The sequence below is a fragment of the Etheostoma spectabile genome, chromosome 9 (assembly GCF_008692095.1).
Source record: "Etheostoma spectabile isolate EspeVRDwgs_2016 chromosome 9, UIUC_Espe_1.0, whole genome shotgun sequence".
NCBI lineage: Eukaryota > Metazoa > Chordata > Actinopteri > Perciformes > Percidae > Etheostoma > Etheostoma spectabile.
In genome coordinates this window covers 14653973-14681169 of record NC_045741.1, presented here as the reverse complement: position 1 = coordinate 14681169, position 27197 = coordinate 14653973, and the positions used below count along the sequence as shown (strand labels likewise).

The following is a 27197-nucleotide window of genomic DNA, read 5'->3' as shown; positions in this document are numbered from 1 at the left end:
CACACACACACACACACACACACACACACACACAAACACACGCAGGCCTAACCAATTGTGGTTTTCTCTTTCACACAGAGAGAGAGAGAGCAAAGGCACAGACACATAGCCAATTTTCATTGTTCGGAATTTGTTTTGGGGGAAGACTCTTTCCTTTTTTAACATGACAATGCTTTTGCTTGCTGGAATTATTCCTCTTGTTCATATTGGCTTGGCCAACTAAATGATCCCTTCTTATTCACTTTCAGTAGCCTCTTTTACACAGAGATTCTGCAACACTGCTGTAAAGATCCGCTATTACATTTAACCAAACAATTGCTGACATAGTGCATCCCCAGTGTGGGATTTCAGATAGCATGCCGGCATTCTGGAAGCAAAAGAGGTGTGACCGATATGTAAACCGACAGCGTTGGTGTCTTGTTTGTGTGTGTGTGTGTGTGTATGTGTGTGTTGTTTAGCCATGCCGGCTAACGGCATACCAAGTCTGACCCCCTATTCCGTGTCCGTACCTTTCACATAGCAGCAGCGAGGCGGAATAATGGCACAACAATCCAGCCTTGAGCAGGTTGTGTGAAAAGGGGGCTAGTGTAAGTGAGAGCGGACACAAACTACATTACTAGTTTTGTTTATTAGTTCAAAGTTTATGTGAGATTATAAAAAAGCTTATATAAAATTCACTTTTTGTGTTTTTATTCTAGAGCCGCAGTTAAAGGATAGTGACAAAAAGACCATAACTTTGGAAGGTATAGCCTACACTTGATGTGTAGGCTATATCACATCAGATTCACATGAGCTTTTGGAAACATGTTTGCATTAACCTAGAGGTGTAGACGTCCCCATCACTTACACTGGAAGCACATTAGGCAATGTCAGTATAAACAGGAGGAATGAGAACGACGAGCCAAAAACAGGGTTATTGTTCAAATGGACACCTGACTCCTGTTTTTCAAACAAACTTGAAAAATGGCAAACCTTTGTCAAAAGAAGTGCTCGACCTCACAAACACTTTTGTGGGTGAATGGGAACAATTCTCAGCAGCCATGTTTCAAAATGTTGTGAAAAGCCTTCTCCCTGAAGACTAGAGCCTGTTACAGCAGCAGATTTATGCCCATGAATTAGTTCAGATGTTAAACAATCGGTGTAAACAAATAGGTGTTATGTTCAGCTGTCTACAAATTTTTACCATGTAGCCAATATGTAGTTGCACTCATAGAATGTTAATATTTACACTCTATGTTGCACTTCTCTCTTGTACCTGTCTCCTCTCTTCCATCCCATATTCTTCTTCTGTGTATATGTATATATATGTGTGTGTTTGTGTGTGTGTGTTTGTTTTCCTTTGAAAGCATAGGTAGCCCTAATGGTGAGGAGAGAGGGGGAGGAAATGGGAAGCAGTTGTTCAGTGTCGGCACTGATGTGGCCATCCTTTGAGAGAGCGAGAGAAGCAGAGAGGGAGAAATGTGCTTCACCAGCGAAAAAAAGGAGCATCTGGCACTGAAGTGCAGTTTCAGCAGAGAGCTGGTGGCATTCACAGGAGTTCGGTCTGCTTTAAAGAAACGTATGAGGGCAGCTTAACACACAGACACACACACAGACACACACACACACACACACACACACACACACACACAGAGAGCAGGTTGATAGTGCTGACAGCAGGGAAGCATTGCTGCCGTCTCCGTGTGTAGCAGCTCTGCTGAGGCTTCAGGGTGGCCCTGCCTTGTACCTTAGAGACTGGTTAGTTAGACATTTCCTTGTCTGTGTGTGTGGCAGTCGGTGACTGATGGCGGATCCTGGCTGCAGGCTGCTCCGGCTTGCTTGTGTCACACTCGCTCTGACAGCCAACTGTGCTGCAGTGACAGGTAAGCACTTTCCAGGAGTCAACAAAGAACCTGTAGCAAGGGAAAGAAAGTGTAATGTCTACAGCGTCGAGCATGAGCGCATAAGTTATTTTTTGCCTCAGGATATGGATGGTTGTATTTTTACAAGAATTATGTTTCCATGTTGATTGCTCACTGTAAAGTTTGCTGACTTCTGAGATTTTTTTCAGTCTTGTATAACCTGACAAGTTCTGTAAGAGGCTTTAGTTAAGAAGATGGTGTCAGCCAAAATTTGAAGTATAATGGAGTGATACTTACAGCTCTTGTGCTGTGCAACCTTGTGGTAGCCACTCAGAGGGTCACAACTATCACATCAACCAACAACTGATGTAAGTGCATCAGCTGCTCCGTTTTCTGTTGCTGGTCATTAACAAATGTTAACAATCATTCACCGGCTGCACTGGGAGCTTTGATTCGTCTTGATTCGCTGGGTTTAACTTGCAAGGTCCAAAATCTGTGTGTTTGCATGCAGGGTTGTGTTTCTGGCTGGTCGTGAAGCTGCTTGTGTGTTTGTGCGGTGCGTGATGATCAAAGGGCCACGAGGCCGTAAGTTAAAAATGAATATTAACAGGTTTCACAAGTCATTAAAACACTTCATATAAATCAGCTTTTCTTCTTGCTAGAAAAGAATCATGTGTGTGTGTCTGTATGAGCTATTTTTGGTGTGTGAGTGGTGGTGTATATGCTAATGGGATCATCAGGCAGCATCTTGCCCGTGTGTGTGTGTGTGTGTGTGTGTGTGTGTGTGTTTGTGTGATCCTCCACAGACGGAGCGTGCTCCATACAGCTCACGAGTGGTTGCCGTGCTGGCACCGTGTCTGGTTGGCTTGGCGATAGTGGTGATGCTGGGGCTGGCGCTGGCCGTTGCCAAACTGCGCGAGAGGCGGCAGACGGAGGGAGGTTTCAGTCCGCGGCAACTCGAGGATCCCGGTGGTCGCAACCCACCTGCTGAGCTGGGAAACACATCCATCAGCACTTTGGCAGCTCGTGTGGAGCGCCTGGTGTAGTGTAAAGCAGTGAGGAGAGGAGAAGTGTGTGTGAGAGTGTGTGTGAGTGAGAGGAACAGTGAACAGCAAGACAAAAATAAACTATGTATCACGTGAAGGATCGTTTTTAAACCAAAGAAAACGTTTCTGTCTTTTTTCCCTCCAGTTAACCTCCGAGGGTTTGACCTTTGACCTCATACTGTCCGTCAGTCTGGTGGCCATCGTCCTGCTGCTGGTTCTCATCCTCACCTCCGTCAGCGTGGTGATGGCGCTTAATCGCCGCGCCACCCACGGCACCTACAGTCCCAGCCGGCAGGAGAAGGAGGGATCCCGTGTGGAGATGTGGAGCATCACCCAGCCGCCACCTATGGAGAGACTCATATGAGATGCAGGGACTGTGTTCACATGCAGGGCAGTAATGTGGTTATTGTAGTATTGAAGGAGCTGATGTTAGAAATACACCTGATGTATAATCTGCAGCCTGCATGTAAACATGGTCTTCCCCTCACAGCACCTCCATTCTAAACCACAGCTGTCTTTCTTCCCATGCTGTAAGACTGTATGAGATCTTATGACACCATTTGTTTTGTTATTGTATATCTCAGTGCTTCATCCATCTTCCTGCAATGTTTTGCACCTGTCTTCACTACTCAGCAGTACATCCCTCTAAATGCAAAGATTTAAATTCAGAACGTATCGAGTCTGTCACATCTTTTCGTCTGATCCATATTTTTTTAAGGATTGATGGGTCATTTGTTCAGAATTTTGGACCGACGTAAAACATTGTTTTAAAGCCCCATCTGGAAACGAGCAGATTGAGTCAGAATGTTCCACATGAAAGGACAAGGACAGCATTATTCTATTTTTTCTTTTTGTCAACAAATTCCATGAAATTATCAAAATCCAGTATGTTAGCCGTCTCTCATTGGTTCTAATGAAGATATACTGTACATCTTCAAAAACAGGTTTCCTTAAACAGCGGGGCACTATTCTTTTTAGAAAACATGACTCAAACAGGAGTTAATATTGCTTTTGTTGGGGATTATTTTCAGCCGTGCATTAATACACATTTGGTGGTCAATTTCCTGCAGCAGGACAGTGTACTGTATGTGGGATTTGTTCAAAATAAACCATAAATTTGGTGTTTTGGTCTTTTCATGGTATTTGCTAATAAAAATAGAGAATATCACCAGGCCTTAAAATTCTTGAACTTCCATCTGTTTGGATTTATTGCTGAAAAAAAGACTGTCACATTGTTTGTGTATTACATGTCTACACGCTGAGTTGTGCTGCCAGTTTTGATTCATATTTTAGTGAACATTTTCACTGGAAATACTGTAGCTCCTTACTGACAAAATAATGTACTTTACAGTCAGATTTCAAGCTAAGTGGCACTTGTTGAGATTAGTTTTTTTTTTAGGCTGACTTGTATGTTGTTAGAAACAAATACTCATTTTAAATATAAACAACGTAACGATGATTTTTGTTTATCATGTTTTTAACTGTAAATTTCATTTCAACTTGTTCATGTCAACTGTACATGGACAATGTGCTGCTTGATTAAAGTGAATTCATTTGTGTAAATGTATTTTATGTTGACAGTTAGGTCTTTTAAGGAACAGTGTTGTGATACTGTGTTAGCATTTTTACTCTGTTTGCCATAATCAGTAAACCAATACACCCCCCAACACACCAATAAATAAATCAGAACTCTCTTTGTATATGCTCTGTGAACACACAAAATACCACCCTGACTATAAAATGCATTGTTTATTTTCCCATACTCTGGTTGATATACAAATGAGTCCAGAGATGCAGAAGCATGAAACATTATAATTTATTTTCAGTTCACAGTGCATTCATTGTGTGCAGTTGTACCAAGTTACTCATCAATAGCACATTAGACTGACCTCGGTTGTTTAAGACAGTTGTTTTCTCTGCAATGAGAACATGCAAGTGTGCACAGAATCAGAACATCAGTTAATGGCAGACCGAAGAGTTAATCATCATCACGATACACAAAAATGACTCAAAGTTGCTTACTGTATCTCAAGTTGTCACTAAACTGAAAATTCGTTTTTTTTTATAATGTGTGGTTAAGTGGAAGTGATCTTCATATCTTTATAAGTTGAGTGTTCTCACTCCAGAGTACCTCACTAAACGCTGCTATGGTACATAATCTGTCACCTCCCACTCATTCCAAATTAGAAAATTTCATGACAATTCTATTATATATTTATTGATTACTTTACACTTTATTCTTTGCAGCGTGTCAGTGATCCTTAGCAATCACGGGTCTGCAGACATTTCTTTGTTACTAGCATTTCTTCCCACAAACTTGTCAGACTTACAGTAGCCAGTAACCAAAGTAGAAATGGTTTCTTTTACATAAAATGCAAGGCAGATGACATTTAACTCCACAATACCCAATGCAAGGCAGAATGAGTGTACTGTGCAAGACCCAGTGTTTTTTTCCATCCATTCTCGATTTGATGGAAGCGCTAAATACTGAAATAATAATTAATACCAACAAAACAGACCACAAAACCAAAACAAACACAAAAATTCATAGCATACAACACATACGTGCAGATACAACAATGAGCATTGTACCGTGTACGAGCAAGTGTCAGTCTCTGCGTATTTTGATTAGAAGGTGTCAAATGCTTCTGAACATAAATGGCTACATGGGATATTTGTTAATATTCTCTAATATTTTCTTCCAAAAATAAAATCTAAAACATTCAAATATAAGGTATCTTTTTTTTCTTACATCATACAACATACAACACCAATCATATATTATCCATGTAAAATAACCTCAAGCCAGCAAAAATACACGTCTATTTAGTTGAAAATAATTTTTCATCAATATGTAATGAACTAGAGAAACTCATCTGAGACATCTTTAAATGCAATTAGCTCAAAATATGTTTTAAAAAAAAAAGAGAGAAAACTAAAAAAAAGAAATAAAAATAACACAAACTGTAGAAGGAATCACCTCATAGTAGAATCAAAGAAAAAAAACTAATTTACAAGAAGTCAAATAACCCAGAGAAATTCAAAGATCTTCTATTAATTACAGTCAGGAAGATTCCCAACGACCACCGCAGCAAAGAAAAACACTGAGTAACTGCAGCTGCAACCGAAAAACAAAACAGCTATAAAAAAAACAATGCTAGTACCTAAGTTCATTTTAGGTCTGCTATCATATTAATTCCATAATGCTCAATGTCTGTGATTTAAGGTGGCCCGAAAACATTGCATACACCTCCTTTCTATAATACTGTACCTTGTTCTGATTATACTGGGTTGTACTCGTACTGTATAAGGCACATCATACACACAATTCTGTCATAGACACACCTCAGCTCACACACAGTTAAATAGACTTTCATACTTATTCATTTAGGGACATATGAGGCTTACTCCTACTAGAAACTAGATTGATTGTTATTTTTCAAGTAGAACCATGCATTATAATTTAATTACTGTTAAAAGAACTGACCTTTTAAATATTTGCATAGTGAATAAGCTTTGTAAGTGTTTACAATGAATAAGGCCAGTGCAGAGATTGTTCTAGTCTGTTTTTCCTTTTTTTTTGGAATTACTAGGACTGATTCCTGGGCTTTTAGAAGCATGCCAAAGACTTTATGAGCAAATCGTTAACGCAGAGCAGCACTCGAAAAGCGGAGAAATAGCTGCTATTAAACTGCCACACCGACTGGGGTCTGGCATAAATCATAAGAACAACGAACTATAAATGTAATAATCCCAACACAAGCACATGAAAAAGCTTTCTTCTTTTTTCCGGGTTTGTGGCGACGCAGAGAATGATGGGAACCCACAATATCTGGACGCTGCGTTTTCTCTCCACAGGAGAGTCTGATATAGAAATACTTTAGACTCTGTATACATCCATGTAACTACTCTCTGAGGAGAATCATATTGCTTAATAACTGTACAATCATCAACCACTGCATTCCATTACAGTGTAGGAGTCTAACCTTGAAGGACAGATATTGCATTTACTTTCTGTGAGCAAAGAAAGGGAGACAAAGTTATGTGATAAGTCTGGTGATATTATACTGGATATTTTTCATAATATGAACAAATAATATGAAAGAAACTGTATTTATCCAACAAACAGGAAATCTGTCCCTATAATGCCCTATTCACTCCTGTACGAGTAACAAAGGTTGCTAAAAACTACAGTTCCCAGCTAAACCAAAGCTACATATTAGTGACCATGTTTGTTGTAGGAACGAATAGGTTTGGGGAAGGGTACACGAAGCATTGTTTCATGAGATTTGTTCACAATAGGAACATTTCACCAGCCTTATCCTAGTTCACCTTTTCCAACATCCTTTTACAAGAACTTAGAACCACATTAGCCCAGAAACAACTGGCTGCCATTTTTAAGGTCGAGAGTGAAAGTCCGATGTGCTGAAAGGACTACAAGGATGAAAATGAGGCGAGACAACATGAGGGGATAAGTGATGATGGTGGAGAAAGAAAGAGGACAGGGAGCGTCGACAGGGGCCTTCTCTATTCGTCCACTTTAACTCTTGACTGTATTTGCATCTCTTCAGAGGAAGAGGAGAGAGACAGAGAGGTTTCTACATGCACATCAATTTGTCTGGAATGCTATTCAAAAACAGCAGCTTAAAGCACCATATTAATCCAGAGAAGTACAGTGCAAACAGTGTTTAAGTACTACTAGGCTCGCACTGCCGGACGTAGAACACAAAAAAAGTTAAGTACTCCGAAATGTTACATTTAAGATCTGAAAGTACCTGTATGGCATCTATAGATTCAAATCACATGTCCATTTAAGGCATGGTGTTAAAAACATTAATATTACACAGTGTATAATAAGTTTCAAAAGCCTGTGTGGACTTTGCGTCTGAAAATCTTGTCTTTGTCGTTTTTGCTCAAATGTTTTTAGTACCATGTGGTCAAGACTGAGCAAAATATGTGCAAATTTAACTTGGTGAAATGTTTGGAACACTGCAAGTAAAAGACGTAATGAGGTGTGGAGAAGATATGTTCCCTTCTTCATCCTAACAAAGTACTGAGCCTTTTTTTTCTTTCTTTCCTAAGTGAAAATGGAAAATTCCTCCATTAACGGTTGGCTACTTACCCAAAATGTAATTCATGGGTCTTTTTTCAGGTATAACATTGTGAATGTGTTACAAGATGAAAAATACAACACTTGTAAATACATGACTACAGACAAGCTAGGACACTACGATAAGCAACAAAAACACTGCAAAAATCTCCTTCTTATAAAGTCTTTGATTTTTTTTGTCTTTGTAATTGAGTTTATAAAATCGTATTTTCCTAAAACAAGGTAAACATCTCCAAAAAACACAATCTGTGTTTTTGAAGTGCCCTCTCCTGGTTAACCAAAATAATTCACTTGGTTTAAGAAATTCCAACTTTGTAAACTCCCACCATGTCACTTTATCAGAGTATATGGAAGTGAACAAAATCTGCCACTGTAGTGAGATATTTTAAACATGTTTCTATTGCAAATCAATGTATTTTAACTGCTGCTTTTTAAAAATGAAGTAGATACCTTGTTTCATAAATTGCTATATGTGCCAAGATACAGATGGTAATTTTAAGAAACATTTATTATGGAAACAGGTTAATATACTCTAACAACACTGGCAGATTTTTTTACTTGTTTGAAGATTTAAAAAAAAAAATTTTTAGGGCTCTATTTTACACAGAAATGTATTTAAAGATGGAGAGTTGTGCAGTGCACAAATTCAACTCTTTCTGTTTTCTGCTCTCGAGGCTGTGTTTGTCTGACATCACATTTGTTTATGTTTCCTGATAGCTGAGTGTTGAGATATAAAAAGATCACGTTCTCTGAGACTGTTGCTAATTGTAATATAATAGTTGCAGTAAATTGATTTCAGTAGAACCTATGGCGTTTTATAAACTCGGAGTCTTTGACGTCTCTACAACTCGTCTGTGGCGTTGCTCTGGACCTGGTGGTGACTGTTGTTGCTGTGAACCTGCGAGAGCTGCAAGCTGGTGTGTAAGACTGAGCCGAGGCAACACATGGAGTCAATCTCCTCAAGGAGACCTTGATCCTGCACCCCAGCTGCCCCGGAGCCTTTGCCCTGACCCAGGCACAGGCCGAGCCCCAGGAGTCCCTCCTTTGACACCTCTTTCTCCCAGGGGATCTGTATAGCGGACTGGCTGTGCCTCGGCGGGCTCACCTGACCCTCTTGGCGGCCCTTGCTGCTCTGCCTGTGGAGGGCCTTTTCCTGGTAGTGCCTCACTGTCTCCTTGGACAGCACCTTTCTCCTCAGGATGCTGGTGGAGGCAGTCTGGTTCTGGGCCTGGGATGGCTCTGTGTTGCCCTGGGGGTCTGAGATGGTTCGAGACCGGCCCACTGGTAGAGGAGAATGATTTAGGGGAGAAACCGATGCTGGAGAACTGTAGGTGTGAGATAGAGTGGGAGACGGCGGCATAGGTGTAACTCTATGGGACATTGAGGGCGAGTAGGAGAAGCGGTCTCCTGGTTGTCGCCCTGGACGTACAGGGTGAGGGTCGGAGTTGAGTTGATGATGATGCTGCTGTGACCAGGAGATATCAGCCTCCTGGGCTGGGGAAGTAGCTGTGATGATGGGCACTGGGGGAGCTGTCGCAAGTTTCTTTGAGACCTTCAGGCTGCTCTTGTTGGGCTGTCTGCGTGGGGATGGGGGAAGGTGTTTTCCGTGGACCGCGCTGTCATCCTGGCCCATATTCCAGCCGCCCTGATCCCCGCCTTCACCACAGCCACTCCCATCTGCAGCTTGAGATTGGCTGGGAGGTGTGGGCTTGCACTGAAACAGAGGAAACAAGGAATTACCAATTAAATAAATACCTTCATGGAGAGACCTGGGTGTCATTAAATATCTGCCCCACTGAAGTCTGTGGGTAAAAAACAATTTTTCTTGCATATCTTAAAGCTATAGTGCGTAATTTCTGTCTTCCCCATGAGGAATTCTAAGTAACTACAACACTGCTGTTGTTGCATCCACATAGCGCAAGCCTTCCGTGACCGCGCACCACCCCCACCACTCCTCCACGCAGTTACTTGTAGCCAAGGAGGACATGGAAAATTAAAAACAAATGATGGACTCTTCAGAAGAGGTAATTATCTTCACTTGAGTTTCTGCGTGAAAGTCGCCGGACGACACAATCTTCTGAACATAGCCATACTGAGAAATCCAGAGAGAGTTGTGTGGAGCTAATAGTCTTAATTAGCTTTGTAGCAACTCATTTGACAATGGCTTGAATGTAATGTACGTTCATTATTATAAAAAAGCTTTAATGCCAGCGTTCTGCACACCGTTTAAGTGAGGTTGGCACATGCTACAGTTCAATTGGTGTAACACACTATACAGTAAGTCATAAGTATCAATAACCCTGGTCATAATGAAGAAAATTAGCAAAAAGACATGAGTGATGGTGCAGATCTTATAATACCATCAATCCTCAATCCACCAGTGTGTCTTCACACATCTGGACACAGTTCTATACATAAACTCTTTCTGCTACACCTCTCTGCCCTCTCTCTTCAAGTGCTGAACCTGTACTCTTAATGACGATAGGTCTTGTCATAAGTTCGTTTTCCTCAGACTCTCATGCGTACCGGGGCCTTGTAGTCTAAATCATCCATGGACCTGAAGAAGTCCAGGCTCTTGGCAGCGCTGAGTTTGCCTTGCTCCATTGTTGTGGTGTTCAGAGAGTCCAGGATTTCCTCCAGCAAGTTCATCTGGCCTGAGCGGGAGGAGTCCATGTCGAGGTCTAGTGAGTAGGAGTCGTCGCTGTCCTCGATATACGACGGGACATCCCCACTGTCCTCTGAGGAGATCCTGACAAACAAAACAGGAGGAATTAAATAGTGTTTCAATTATTGTTTTATAAAATACCCGTTTTTACTCTAGAGCATGAAATGCAAATCTACGGTGGGAATTTTAAAACATAAAAGTTAATGTATTGCTGTGAATATCACTGAGAACACATCAATAATTATTCTGTAATGACCGCTTTCTTTGAAAAGAAGAAGTTAAAGTCTATGAGTGACATTTCTGTCAACTTATTAAATATGTCCACTTGGGGGCAGTATTATCATGAGTAAAAAATAAAAAAGATTGACAATGCTTGAAAAAAAGCAACTTTCATCCTGCTATAAACTTTTTATTGATTAAATTAATCAGTTAGCCAGAAAAAGTTCCCACATCTTGACATGCATGATACATCCTTGAATCAACATGAAATGTGGAGTCAGTGCCAAATCGTGATTATACAGTACAAACAGGACTACTTACTTGCTTGCACTGTCCAGCTCATCATCATCTAGCCTGTAGCCAAGATCTCGAGGGCTCATGCTCATGGGATACTTGTTGAAGTTTTGCTGTTAATGAGAACAATAAAGCAAGTGGATGTAGTTAGACACACAGCATAACATGATAAAACAATAAAAGTGGACCCAAGTGGGGAGCTCCTGTTAAACACGGAGTCTGCTGAGGTGCAGCTTTTCATAAAACTCAACTACTTATAGACCCTGCTAAAGAAATGATGCAGCTTTGTGTCTGGTGTGTCCCCATAAGACAGGAGTAGCAGTTTGTTTTAATGAACCTAGACCCTCAGGGTTGAGACTAAATTTGTCAAATTTGGGTCAAGGGATAAAAATCTTAAAAATCCCCTGCAGTATTATATCAAACTCCGCATTATATGCAAACTAAAAGCTAAGTAAACACTGTGAGTTAAGATACTGTATGGGTAACTAGATTAATCATTTGCATGGCGACACCAGTGCACGTGATTGTATTTGTCATTGTGTTGAATGATCAGTGTGTACTGGAGCTGTCTGACGCTGTGGGTTTAATAAGCCACCTGTGTACCACATTTAATGGGCGGGTTAAAGAAGAGACAGAAGCTTTACAGAGCAGGGCAGGACTCTCCCCATGGGAGCCCAAATCTGCCCCAGGCCACTTATTAACATGCCTTACACTACAACGCACATGTTCCTCTCTCACTGCATGTTCGCTTATGTCAACACTATCTCTCACTTTCTAATTAACACTCAGTGAATTCTTACATAGAGCTGCACACCTCCCGTGTCTATATTTTTGATATCTTAAATAGTCCTTCAGTCTCTTGTGTGTTTTTGTACATGCACAAGCATTTATGGGGTACAGTTACCATGAGGGGGCACTGCCTGCATTTTTTCTTACACTGACTTAGCTCCACCTCTCTGATTTCTCTGCTTTTTTTTTTTCTTTGTAAACTCCCGTTAGCCACATTATCAAAGCCCAAACACTGAGATAAATTCTCTTTACAAGCCTAAAAGTGAGCGGCGCATAGGGCGTGTGTTTAAGAAGTTAATACTGTAATGTGTGTGTGCTTGTGTTGCGGTTGTGTTGTAGGGAAAATCATAAACACAAAAGGTAAAAGGCAAAAAAAAAAAAAACATTAAAAAAACTGACACAATAGCAAAAGGAGGAATGGAATTAATGAAAAAAGGAAGGAAGGAAGGAAGGAAGGAAGGAAGGAAGGAAATATTCAGAGGTGAGGAAAGATTCCTCAAAGCCCCAAAGAATGATGGGAATGGGGGAAGGGAGGCAGTATTGGAACCGTGAATCAAGCCGGTCTTGATTAGCCGACGCAGTGCCAGCCAGACAGGCGGAATGTAACGTGTGGCTGGCCTGGCCTCATTTAGGGCCTGTGTTCGGCCAGGGAAGATATACACACCCACATATACACACTCAGTCACATACGCACCCTATTACAAGAAAACACAAAGAGTTAAAGTGCCATTTTCTCCATAAAAGTCAGCGAAGGAGATGTGTGCAGTAGCCACTTAAGCCTCTCAGCCATCGGGCTAAACACGAACACATGTGGTGGCACTGCTGATTGGCCAAGCTGCTCCCCTCCATGGTAGCTTGGAGCTATAATGAAAGACATTTCAGAGGGGCTCAGGCCTGGGATCCCTAAACAGCCTTTAATGGATTCCTGTGTCAGGGCAGTAAATCTGGGGCCAGGCCAACATGCCAGTCAGCCAAAGCGGGCAGGCAGAGAGGAGATGCACCTGTGAGACATTTGGGGAAGGCGAAGTTTGGCCAGAAAGAGTTACACACAAACACTACAAACACATCTGCTGTATGTTCATTGTGCATGCTGTTATTTTGTGCATTTGTGCTACAGGGCTGTGTTTTGGGGAAGCAGGGCCTCTCTCTGCGTCTAGGTGTTTATTAAAGCAAGGTGAACCCAAACACAACCAGACACAGGTCATGAAGCCTGGCCCTCTGATCTCCGTTACAGTTTTGGTGCCGTCTACAAAAGGAAGTTCCATAGGGAGCAGTAAATGGATGGGACCTCACTTCACGGCTTTATCAATTTGTCATTCCCTCTCTTCGCTGTGACCCTTTAGTGCAGCAGTTAAGATTAAACTATTTACAACAACCAAGCATTTTACGATAGAAAAGAGTGGGTTCATCACACTTTTTTTTTTTTAAATGGCAAACAAATTGCATTCATTTTACTGGTAATGTGAGATGCAAAGTATGCTTTTGGTAGTCAATTGTACATATTGCTGCTCTTCAAAATCTGTCAAAATCAACAACATCTTCTAAAATACTAAAAATAAGAGATACTCTACAAATGTAGACATTCACAATGGGATATTCTCAACCAGTGCAAACAGGTCCCGTGTAAGAACTCTGACAGCTCTGCCACCGTTCCATACCTCCCCAGGCCTGACAGGACAGTGAAAAGCATGAAATAGCTGAACAACAGATTATCATACCGCTCCTTCATTAGCTTCTCGCTGCAGTCTAATGGGAAGCTGAAAGGTGAAAATGAAAAAGTGATTCTCCTCTCCATGCCTTCCTGTCTCCTATTTTCTCCCTCCATCACTCTGCTGTCAGTGACAGATGTCACGGTTTCTGTCTGGCTCTCGCTTCCCTTCCTCTCTACCACGTCACCACAAGTGAGACTGTACAGATCGCAGAGAGCAAACGAGTCAGGAGGAGATACAGCAGAGGAGGAGAAGAAGTCATGAAAATAATAATAAAAAATGGTCAGGTTGTTTCAGTGAAACTAGCTCAATCCGGTATTTCAGAAGAGGGAGAAAATGTTTGTGTGATCCTTACATCAAGGATAAGATTTGACATCTGAGCTTCTCTTCTCCTTTTTTTACCCTGAGGGAAACATTCTTTATTATGTTTTACATTTTTTTGTAATCTTTGTTTTTATTTGATCCGAGTTCCTGAGTACCTGGCTGAATAAGAAAAAGAATCCTGATTACCACCAGCTTAGACTTCAGACACACATCCACTTACAAGTCTTTACACTCATGGATTGTGAGCAAATGAGGGTAGAATTGAAAACATGACTAACTTATCCTTTACTGTAACCCTTTATAACCCTGGCCCTCATGTAATACTTAAAGGTATGACATATATATCTAATAGGCCTCAGATTTCATACAATAAATTACATTTATTTTCTGTGTTATGGGGGGAAAATAGTCATCACCATCTATTTAAGTAGCTGCGTTTGGAGAAACAAACTTTCCCCTCCTCTTCCCTTCCTTCCCTGCATGACCAGTTATGCAGAACAACTATGCCTCTCTGTGACAGGGCCAAACGCTAGCAGCCTTTAATAGCCAGTCTTACATTATACATTTTATATGGTATTTCTGAGTGGGCACTGATCTCACAGCTTGGCAGTGTATGTAAAGAGATGCCGGTAAAATGCAAACAAACCTTGGGGAGAGGCAGAGCCTTTGCAGAAGTACGGCCAAGTCTGTTTAAGAGCTGCTCACTCCAAAAACAAAACAAAAAAACTGCGTTTGAGGCAAGACCCACTGCTTGTCTGTCCAACTGGCTGTTACTGAAAGCCCACTTCCCTTTTGCTTAAAAAAAACAGCCATATAAAAGAAGAAAAATGTGCATTATGCTCATTGTGTTACACTAAACTAAACTCATCCAGTAAAATCACCAGGTGTCTTTCTGTGAATGGGTGTAGTGCAGTACTTTGAACGTGCCAGGAGATGGCACTTTGGTTTCAGCAAGGAGGCTAGTCGGTCTCTGAAGAGGGATAAAAATTAAATGAAGTGGAGACTACAAACACATACAAACAAGCATGTAGACACACACACACACACACACACACACACACACACACACACACACACACACACACACACTTAAAGTTCATTGTAATAAATCTTAACTATTCATCAAACATATGTATCCACAATATTAATCTTATAATTAATGCTATGAGCATATCTGAGCTATTTTCCAATACAGTTACATAAAAAACTCATTATTATGAATTATGACACACACTGTATGCTCTATAATCTACAGTACATGAATAGGTCGTGAAATAGTTATTAGCTATTCAGTTTACCCAACAAGTATTGCTTTTACATATTGTTCATGCTATAGCATTTTCAATCATGTACTGAACATAATGCACCCACAGATTCTTATTAATGCTTTATGAGCGATATTCACAGTTAAGTGCTATTGTACTAGAAATACATATTAATATAAGCTGTTGAACTCAAAGACAAACAATCCAATATCCTAACCACACAAATGTATTATTTTCCGACGTAATAACACAGACACTTCACAAGTAATGTGTACAGTGCACATATGTGTCCACTGGCCTGAACACATGAGCTGTGTCCCACGGGCGCGTGCGCACACAACCAAACACACACCCACACACACACCACCACACACACACACCACACAACACCCACACAACACACACACACACACACACACACACACACACCACACACACACACACACACTGACAGAAGTGTCCATGCGACTTTGTTCCTCTGCTTTACATCTTGTCAGCTCGCTCTGCTCCCCTTCCACCCTAGGTGGTGTGGTGTTTTCCGAGCTGGCATCTCTCCTGCCTCACCAGGTGAGGATTCAGAGACTTGCTGAGCCCGGCCACAAGCCTGCTGGTTGTCATTGTCCATACACTGTCCCACCTCTATTCTCATCCACTCTCTTAACAGCTGTCATACTGTTGCTCCAACCGGGGCAAACTGCTAATGCATGCATGTTTGTGTACACACAGTACAAACAATCAAAAACTGTACAAAAGGCTGAGGTACAGACACACCTTCTTGTTTGCAGATGCTTACAGCACAATACCACATCACCACCACACACACCACACACACACACACACACCACACACACACACACACACCCACACACACACACCACACACACACCACACACACCACACACACACACACACACACACCACACACACACAATACACACACACACACACACACACACCAGAATAATGGTTGTTGTTGTTTGTTGTTTGTTGTATCAGACAAAAAGTCAGCAGTCCAATTCAATCGTGTTTTTGTCAAACGAAAGGATTACTCCTACATTCTTAATCAACAAGCTCACCAAACACTGCAAAGCACCCACATTGCCAGAAACGGCTGAAATATGTATGCAAATGACAGCAGCACTTTTACTTTGGTACATGTGTTGGCTGATCAAATAGAATATGAATTTCATGACTCTGATTATTTTTTGTTATGATTAATTAAAGGAAGATACTCCAGGATCATTCATTTCATTTCAAGGACAGACATAGAGAGGGGTTTGCACAAAAAAAAAAACATGATGAATGATAAAAATGTATCAGGCTTTTTCTTTCATACAGGAAGATTCAGGAATGTCTTTAATCAGACCACATTTTTGGAGCACCAGATGACAACATGTTTCTGAATTTATATTAGTAGGTGAGTAAGCTTTTGTCGGTCACTTGGTCGGACGTACGGACATGTTGAAAAGACAAGTAGTTGGTTTGGGTGTATATGTACTGTAGCTGAGGACACAATGCAAAAATGATGTCATCTGGTGTAAGTGGCTCAAAGTCTGGAAATAAATATAAATATCTGATGTTAATTGTTAATGGTGTGACTTTTGCTTTCAATTAGTTCAGTTTTTGTTTAACGTTTCTAGAGAGGTGCTGATTCAACTTGATGGTTATTTTGAAGGCAGTTATTTTGTGGTGCTGTGTTGAAGTGTTATATTGAGACGTGTTACTAATAATTTGTCTGACCTCACTGATCTATAATTGGGGTACAATGTCAAATCAAGAAAAGTAAGATATTGGAAAATAATATTTAAGGATTGAAAATGTAGGACTGTCATTGCAATGTTGAGATTGCACATATAAAGACAAGACCTTGTTTTGTCTTCTGAGACGCAGTGGATTTCAATGTAACAGTAGGTACGGATATACTGTAGGAGTCTGTGTGTGGGAGGTAGGGGAGGTATGAGGATAAAGATACGTTTTCTATTTTCTTTATTTTACTTAACCTTTATTTAACCAGGTTGGACCCATTGAGAGCAATTTCTCGTGAAACACCTGGCCAAGACATTTGTGGGCAGAGCACAGTATTAAGATTTCATACTGTAGGAAGCAATCTTAAAACAAAACATAGATAGAAAGGATAGAGGCTGAGAGATAAGAGAGCGTAAGCACAATAGCTATATTTTCTTTCAACATTCTTTTGAACTAACTAAAATGTAAATATAGTGTGCTTTAAACAGTCAGGTGAAAGTAAAAAAAAAACGGCTAACATAGAGTTGAGCTACTTAAGAAGAACCAAATCCACAAGGAACCTAAAAGAGTCTTTATTTCATTATGTATATTCGAGTGGTATTTTATAGAGAGAAAAAAAACATTGTTTTTAAACTTCACAGAAAAAACTGTGTGTAAAATTGAGTTATTTTTTTTCAGCTTCATTTCAAAGCAATGTGCCTTAATACTGTATGGGTACAGACATACACCAAGCTTATATGACTATCCTAGGAAAAACAACAAAAGTACGAAAAAGCCAGTAAAGTGTACTGTTTTGAAGAGTTTCAATCTTTCAGGGGTTACTGCACAGTGAAAGGCCATAAATAATCAAGGCTTTCTTGGCTTCTCAATTTTCAGTCTTAGTTTCAGTTGACAAAAAGAAAAAGAAAAAAATCTAGGGGATGTCAGAGTGCACTCTCCTCCTGGGTTTGTGTCTTTAATGTGTAGAAGTCTGGGCGATATACTTATATACTTGGGTTATGAAGTATAAATAATGCTTAGAAAGGCAATGTGAAAAAAATGAAGAGAATCTGATGGACTAATTATATATATATATATATATATATATATATATATATATATATATATATAGAAACACAAACACGCATGCACACACGCACGCCGCACACACACATGCACACACACACACACACCCGTGCTGTGGAAATGCTATCCTGTGTTATGTGTGTCCCTCCAGTGGTCTCCAGGGACCCGTTACTGTGGCAATGAACAGGCCTCAATAGCAGGGACAGGGGGGTGAGAGTGTGTATATTGTTGATGCGGTGTATATATGCGTGTTTGTGGTGGGTGTGCACATCAATTGCATGTTAACTGTTAATCTGTGTGGTGTTGGGTTGGCCATCTTTGTGTGTGTACTAGCTGGGGGGAGGGTGTCCGAGGAGGCCTTTAAAAAATCCCAATTGCTGTTCCTCTCTCCTCTCCCTGGCCGTCCAACCTTCCTCTGTACTAAACTTCCAGCTTCATCACACACCACACACACACACACACACACACACACACACACACACACACACACACACACACACACACACACACACACACACACACACACACAAAACACCCAACCAAACACACACACACACCACACACACACACACACCACACACACAAAACACACACACACACAACACAATGCTAATTAGAGGCTGCACAACCTCTACTAATCACACTCTTGCATGACGGTGACCAAAATGTCAGTGTGTGCGTGCAAGATTCTTTTTTTTTTTTTTATAGATAGAATTGGGAGTCCACTTGCCATTATTTCATTTAGCAATAAGAAATGGAAAAGCTCTAGCTGTGAGTACGGAGGTATAGATATAAGGTGAGAGATATACAGTAACCAGTAACCTGAGAATGTATGCATATGTTTAATACTGTACAGAAACGTGCAATTTAAATAACATGAAACTAAACTTCCTGTACCAATAACTATATGTGCACATTTTCAATAAATTCTTATTATTTTCTAATGCTTTTGCCTTTATATATGCATTGATGAATGTGTATTTTGTGAGCATGCATGTGCTTCCACATTGTATGCCAGCTCTGCACACAACAAAGAAAGATAGAAAAAAAATGTGATATCCACTTATGGTGCACAAGCAAATTCTTCAGAGGAAATGCTGACCTGCAGATGAGTTGCTTCTACTGTCCATGCAGTTCAGAGAAAAATACTGAATGTACAACATGAGTGCGTTGTAAGAAAAAAAAATGCTTATCATTACATTTGGCACACTGACAAACTACTGTACTTTCAAGAGCTTTTACAAAAGAGAGAAAGCAGGGGGAGAAAGGATGGAGATGAAAAAAAGAGAGTGGGGATGGCAAGAGAAAAATAAAATGAGAGCAAAAAGTGGACGGAAAGTGCAAAGAAATGGAAGACTGCATCCATGTCGCCAAGTGAAAACTGGGCTCTGGTTTGATCAGTCAGTGTAAATGTAGTTAACTCATTCACTGATGTTCATCTGTGTGTGTGTGTGTGTGTGTGTGTGTGTGTGTGTGTGTGTGTCATACTCGTCTCATTTTCTGCAGTCTCCGTGGAGACAGGCTCTTGGTGCTGGTGGGAGACCCGGCACAGACCATCACCCCCTCTTCTTCTTCTTCCTGAGAGAGAAATGATGAATGAAAATCTTAGATGATTTGTGTTGTAAATGAAGTAAACTGACTAAAATATATGGAGAATAAAGTGTATTTGCATTTATGTGAAAGAACCACACCACAACACATTCAATGTATTACTCCCTTAGTTTAAGATAATTAATTATAAGTAAAAGAATGAAAGAGATTATGGAACTAAAACAATAACGCTCTTTGTCTTGTTTGTTGCCATGTCTTGAGATTTAAGGTTTTGTCTTCTTACTGCAAACAAATCCCATGAAATGATTAACTGATCATACTAACAAATATTGTGTGTGTAAAGCTTGAGCTCATTCATCTGTGCCATAAATTCAAAGGTGTTGTTCAAAAAATATTAAACATATCAATGAGCCACACTGTTGCATTTGATGATATGATGAACACAGGCATTGTAGTTTACCCGTTTACCTTTTACCATAAATACTTGGTAGCGCACCAATTCCGCCCTTAAAAATAGTCCCTTACAAATGGACCATTTACTTGTGTCTGAGTAACGATTTCTAAAAAACAATAGTGCTATACTGTTTAAGAAAATCCCAGAGGCTTATTAAAAAATAAAGTATATCCTAATGACCTGTCTTTAAAGATTTAAGTCCTCAGTAGGACCAAATGAGTTTGGGTCTCAGAGTCATGGACATGGTATTGAAGTCAGAAAACATCGAGAGAAGAAGTAAAATATTGTTGGCTTTAGTCTTTCCATGGGATATTTAATAACACCACATGTATTGAATATCAAAAGCATTATCCTTTAAAACATAATCCAAAAGGTTATAACAATTCTATTCAAGGTAACCAACACTGATGAGTTTATATTTGTGCTGTAAGGTAATGTGTGTATACATTTGTGTCTGCCAGCAACATAAATGCACTGCAGATTAAGTGTGATCCTGTTATTGCGGAATCAATTTACGAACGCACAGGAAATCTGTTTAACCCAAAATCAAATAGATTTCAACACCTCTGTTTGCCCCTACTGTGTGGGTTTGTGTGCACACACGCGTGCACAAACACTCTGCAGAACACCGCGTACACCTCGTGTTCATCATCATTGCCCTATCTGCTCAGTTTCCCACTGACAGATCAAACTGCTATTGCCTTATCAAATCCATCAGGCTTATGGAAACATACACCTTGTTACATTAGCTTTGAGGAAATCACAGACTCACTGATGAAATATGCAGACAATAAAAGAGAAAGAGGGGCCGGGGCTGGATGACATGACAGGCCATAGCCAGAGGGGCGTTGGTTAAAAATGTACAGCCCTGAACAAAGCGCTAAGCAGGCTTCAAGAGTCATTAAAAGGCCCAGCATCAGAATCACACACTCCATGTAAAGCAGCCTTCCTGTCTGTTTCTATGAAGGGGGTGTGTGTCTTTTGCATCTGTGTGCCTCAGAACAGCATTATGTGTGCACACATGTTTCTACGAGCCTGTGCATGTGCGTCAGAGAGGTGTGAAGATCCGTGCTGCTCACCCTTGCTTTAAGTCTGCCCTTAATGTCCCGGATGCCCCTTTTGGCATGACTCTTGGCCTAGGAGGAAAAACAACACACACGGATTATTAATCAAAACATGTTGCATTAAGATTCTGTCCTGGTTTCATGTAACATCAAGAAATGCTTTCATCCCTGTGGCAAAAACACGAAGACAAAAGGCGGGATAAGAGAGCCTCACAGACTAACAGGAGGCGATAACATGAAAGGGCACCCTGACCACCTATTGCACAGCACATAACCACATGGCACCACTCTTCAAACACAGACTTATCCTGAACAATACTCTAATTTTGACAATTTGAAAAAAACCATTTCACGTATACTGATTAATTTTCACAGAACAGAGATTTTCAGGACTTGATGTTTTAAGTTATGTACATATACAGTAGAAGAGTGCATTAAGCTACACTAATTGGACTGTTTGCAAAAGAACGTACTTTAGTCACAGCTGTGTTGATGAGTGCTCCTCCTCTCTGTAATAGACACAGAAAATTATTAGTAAGTCACTTAGAGGCATTTTGTGTGAGTTTCCACACATTCAAATTTCTTTAAATTTCTATTAAATATTCATGTAAGGCACACAGCATGCAATCATACTGTGGTGATCTTATCACATTTCAACATGAATGAATCAGAGCAAGCTGGAATGCTTTTACAATCAGTTTGGTTTTTGCATCCATTTGTCCTACCGTGACGCACAGTATCCTTATCAATATCATGATTATTTCTACCACATCATTGTTGCCACAAGGGACTCATTTCCAATATCAAACACAACCTCCCTGTGCAGCTGTAAATAGTATTGTAATGCAACATCAGCATACAAATGGTGACACCAGGCAAAGTATGATATCGCTGAGCCACGATAAACTGCATGATTCAAAGGATTCAGGAGGTTTTTATTTAGAAGCAGCCTAAAGCTGTGATGGAAGGGACCGTGTGTGATTGATTTCTACTTTGAGTTGTGCAGACTGACATTATGGGACCCAAAATCTCTCTGTGCCTGTCTTCTTTTCTCTCTCAGAGTTGCTGCATCTCTCCTTTGGCATCTCACACTTTTCCTTTGTTTGGTCTTTAGTGTAACCACAAAGCGCCAGCTAAACGGCTAAACAGAGTAAATGGCAGACAGCGTTTCAGAAGACGGCACAGGGAGAGGAGGAGAGAGGCCGAGGTGAAGGCCCCTCTTATAGATCCCTGTCAGTCAGGAAATGTGAACTTTAACAAACCTTTGAAGAGCACTCTAGAGAACTAATTCAGCCTTTGCTGACGGCGTGGGGAGAGAGGGAGGGTGAGGGAGAGATACTTAGTGAGAGAAAGAGAGAGAGAGAGGGAGGGAGATGGGGGGCTGTGACAGAGATGAAAAGAGGGAGAGAGAAGCAGATAAAGAGAGATAGATAAGGGAAGGAAAGGAGATGGGGAAAGAGACAGGAGATGAAGAAGGAGGGAGAGATATATGTTCTTGGGTCGGTTCAGCGGAGTAACGCCTGTGTTTGCTGCCAGATCAACATGTCATGTCGGAGGACGTCTTGTCACGTCAAATCACTTCTGTCTCTCTCCCTGTCTGTCTCCACTGTCCTGCTGCATGCGCCGCTTCACACACCAAACCCCACTCAAGCTGGATCTGTACATTCAGGCAGCTCCTTCATTCCAAAGGCAACACCAGGACTTCAAACACTGAGTCGTGTCAATCATACTTTCAATTAAATATAACTCTGGAATGAAATGAGTGAAACATAAAAAAGCCATAGATAAAAGCATTTAGGTATGATATGAAGGACATTCCGTGAGTACCTTCACAGTATGCATCCATTGCTGGTAAGACCTTGAATTACCTGGAGGGATGTACAAAACAGAGAATATGAATTAATCATTTTGCACTCGATATCGCAAAGCAAACGTAACCATGCTTTTTACACTGTGACAGTCTTTATAGTCATAGCTGATTGATCAAAAAATTGAAAAAATATAAATACATTTAGTGCACTATAAGTTCTTGGCATTGTTTGTGGTTGTTAATTTCATCAATTAATTAATAATAACAAATAAATAATATATTAACTGATAATGTAAAATTAGTATTAGTATCAGGATAGAAAGGACTTGTTAGATCATAATAGAGAGCTATTTTAAAGAGGAAATTTGCTTCTACATTACGGTGTCCAGGGCTCTCAAAGGTTTAGAGAACAGAATTACAGATGACAGTGTGGGTTTGGAGCAGGATCAGAATTAATACGCCCAATAATATGATGGATACTGTAGCTGCAACATCTGGATGCCATTTCTTTCTTCTTGTTGTGTAAATACGACTGAAACCTGAAGTGTTGTGATCAAAACAATATAATTTGTCTGAGCATTCCTGTGGGATTTCAAACTTCTGACGTCTCCTGCAGAGTCTCCACATGTACAGTAAAAATGCTCAATCCTGCCAAAACTTTACGTGTTCTTTCATCAATCTTCTTTAGCCATTTTCAATAAGATTTACAAGTTACCTTCGTATCAGTTCCAATAAAAAATCATTTTTCAACAAATGACAGTCAAGATGCATGTCAAATATAAAACTATGAACCAATAAAACATGAGAGCTGGTGTTTTTTTTTATTTATTTTTTTACAGATTTTATAATGGCTAAGAGTCACTTTAAAGCATAATGATGTCATTTTTAATCAATCAAAATTAAATTCTGTTCTTCCAGAGACAAACCAGTCCATTATTGCATTAGCATTCAAAGGGACTTATGTGGTCACAGCCTCACAGTTATGTTCATGAGAAATTAAACAACAGCTGTTCATACATGGCTTAAACAATAACTAGTTTAGGACCATACATGTTTAAAAATTGAAAATTGTATAAAACAAATACAAGCACAACACAGTATATATTTAGTTACCATATTTCTTTTAATCAGTTTATCATTGTGTTAAAAGACCTTTTGTACATACAATTGTTTTAGAGCTTTAAGAGAGTAACATTTTAGGCTCTTATTGCCTTTTGCAAAACTTGATGAACTTAATGAACTCCTTTTGTATCTTACTAAAGCACAATAACTACAGTCTATTGCATGAAATATGGCAAATAAATATAATGTTGCTAATTGATAGACAGGTCTTAGCACTACTCACTTCCACAGAAGCCCCCCTCTGTGATCTCTTCTTCAAACACGTCGGAGAAGCCGCGGCCTGCATTCAATTTGGCCAGCCGTCCGTCGATGAACTACAAACATAAATTACAATGTGCTTAATAAGAAAGGGGGTGGGGGTGGACACACTTAAACAGATACAAAACACATACACACATATTTAAACACTCAGTGCAACAGTGGGGTGTTATTAATCCTACCTGACAGAAACTACATCCCAAGATTAGGTGGGTTGCAGGTAATAGGGATTTGGTAATGTGGAGCAGGTGAGGGATTAGTGCAGCAGACTACATGCTGCACACTGTCTGAGACATGAGGAAGTTTCATTTCCTCCCTTTGTAACATGAAGCGCATAAAACTCCATCTCATAAATATGGACCTAACAGCCAAGACAGCTACACATTTCAAGAGCACAGTCACAAACTCAAGTAAATATGCTACACAAGCAATCGCACACATTCAATGACACACACATTCCCTGATATTTGTGATTCCAACAAAAATATCAGCGTTCTTTAGATGAGCATGAGAAATATCTAGTTTTTACAGGCCGTGACAAAATAAAAGCATTGATGAGAAGGGAAGGCGTACAAAATATATTTAAAAAAAAGATAGTTTTTAACACAATCGTTATTATTTTGGCTTATCATAAGAGCTCCGAGCAGTTTACAGGCTAAGTTATGTGACTGACAGTTGGATTGTACTACTTGTAGGAGAAAACTGCTCTAACCGTATATCATCTTTCTGAATACTGAACATGAAGAAAATCTTTAAAACAAATATGTGAAAGTAGATCATTCTGTCACACATATGCTGCACTGTTTTCTATTAGCTAAATCCAACCACATTGACCCCCAAGTTTCTGTTAATTCCCTGTCCCATGGCTTATAATATCAACAAATCACTGTGTGGAAATAATACCTTCCAAATCCTTGGGCTAATATTGGCAAGTTTCTGGTGTAACAAAAAAAAAAACACGTAACTGCAATATAGTACTTTTCTTTCATTTTCAAGATGTGGGGCCAAAAGTCTGCTAAAGTCTGCTAAATAACTTTCTACCAGTTTGTGTGTAAAGCTTAAAAGAAAGTGCAGAGTTTAAAGGTAGGAGGGAAAGCAGCTAAAAAACAGTTAAAGTGTCTTTTAAAATAATTAGTATATATAAAGCATTTGGAATTAAAGCTAAAATCTATTTTGACTAATGATTGCATTCATTAACAATCAACACTTCCTACCTTTAAAGCACTATTTTGTATTTTTAGGGACGACAACAAATGATGCATTTACATTCAGATAACTGTAGCAATCCTCGCCCCACCTCTGCAACTGTGTTCAAAGTGTAACAACAGTGTAGGTTGTTTTAGGGTGCTTGTCCTCAGGGACAGCCTGCTAACTAGCGACCGACACAGCTATCCGCTCCTCTGGTCAAAAGAGTCGGAGACTCATCATTAGATCATTTTAATTAGAGGTGAGACTGTGGGTTTCAACCACTGCTCTGCTACTTAGCTGGCCCAATTAGTGCAGATAATCAACCCAAATCATCACCTAGCCAACGCCTCCACTTATCTCCCCCCACATACCCCGGTCAGATTACCTGCCTCACTGTGGGCCTTAATTGGACATTACTCAACAATGGCAGACTGTGACACACACACACACACACACACACACACACACACACACACACACACACACACACAATAACAATAACAATACAAGGGCTCATTTTCTTTGTTTTAAAAGAGAGACCAAAAAAACCTCTTAACGGAAACAGAAAATTATTTTAACAACATTATTTACAAATTTACTCCATTAATTAAATAAAGTCAGACATGGAGGTAAATCCTGCTCCATTTCTTCATGTCTACATGTCATCTTGTTTCCTGTTGCTCTTCGAGTTGCAGACCGTAGACGGAGAGTTATTCCATCTGGCTACCAGCACATTGACTCCCTCACGGGTCGGCCACAGTGTTCTAGATTTATTTTAACTCTGGATATTTTTGAGCTGGAAATTGGGATTAAGACTCCACAGGGGTTCATTTACAAAGTTATACGTGAAGAGCCTAAAGGAAATGTAATTTTTGCAAACTGGAATTTTTGCTCATAAACTGTAGATACTCAGGGATGTAGCTGTAATCATGTCGCTCATAGGTTTCTGATGGGAAGGTTTTGAAGGCTTAATTTGGGTTTACAGCTCGCCACAATCTTTTCTAGTTACTAGAGCATGGAAATCCAAATTTAGCCAAACGAAATAAGGCCTGAGGAGCAAGTGGAAACAACTATGTGCTTCATACAGTAAGTCAATCACTATATAGTTATTTTTAAGTTGTAATATCTCTTAACCAATTGTAACTCTCAAACTTTCTGCACAGACACATATAAGAGGACTTCAAATACGCTATGAGGACCCCAGTATATTTTGTATTTTAAGAAAGAAGTTGGAACTATCAGAAACTAAGTTTTTGGAGCCAGCATCGAGCAGCCTTTAGAAGTAATAAATGTAAAGCATTTTAAAACACTTTGTTTGGACAATGCAGACAGTTTTATCCTTCACTCCAATTGGTTATAATTTCCAGTTCACTGTAACAGCTTTGATATGGAGTGGATGGAGCAACAACACAATAAGATTTTCAATCAGATAATTAGATTTTGCAAGAACACACCTTTCCCCTTTTCGATAAATGGCTCGGCCGAGAATGACGGATGATTATTGATTGATGGGACGCACAGCTGTGTCTATACAGGCTCCCGGCAGTAAATTATCAGACTACAAGTCCCCCCTACAGACTCAATAAAACTGTGTATGGCTTAGTTTTGTCAATAAAAGAAAGAGACTTCATTGAATCAGTGTCTGCTATCACAATGTGTGTGTGTGTGTGTGTGTGT

The 27197-nt window shown here is 40.1% G+C and overlaps 2 protein-coding genes across 7 annotated transcripts in view; one reads left to right on the top strand and one right to left on the bottom strand.

The window, feature by feature from the left end:
- Positions 1–4454, top strand: part of crb1 (crumbs cell polarity complex component 1) — a gene marked incomplete in the record, with an annotated part of 22425 nt that extends 17971 nt beyond the window's left edge. Inside the window, 1 exon segment of the mRNA XM_032526142.1 lies at positions 3033–4454. Within this exon segment, the coding sequence (XP_032382033.1) occupies positions 3033–3251 (219 nt within the window).
- Positions 4455–4685: 231 nt separating this feature from the next.
- dennd1b (DENN/MADD domain containing 1B) overlaps positions 4686–27197 on the bottom strand; it is a 114152-nt gene continuing 91640 nt past the window's right edge. For 5 of the 6 annotated variants that reach the window (XM_032526158.1, XM_032526152.1, XM_032526156.1 and 2 more), the window contains 8 exons: positions 24298–24388; positions 22970–23010; positions 21616–21651; positions 21158–21214; positions 19562–19651; positions 11203–11288; positions 10524–10746; positions 4686–9711 (listed from right to left, as the gene is read on the bottom strand). In XM_032526158.1, coding sequence (XP_032382049.1) covers positions 8839–9711; positions 10524–10746; positions 11203–11288; positions 19562–19651; positions 21158–21214; positions 21616–21651; positions 22970–23010; positions 24298–24388 — 1497 coding nt within the window. In that variant the 3' untranslated portion in view covers positions 4686–8838. Of the gene's footprint in view, positions 9712–10523; positions 10747–11202; positions 11293–19561; positions 19652–21157; positions 21215–21615; positions 21652–22969; positions 23011–24297; positions 24389–27197 lie in introns of all 6 variants that reach the window. The other variant, XM_032526153.1, reaches the window with a different exon arrangement.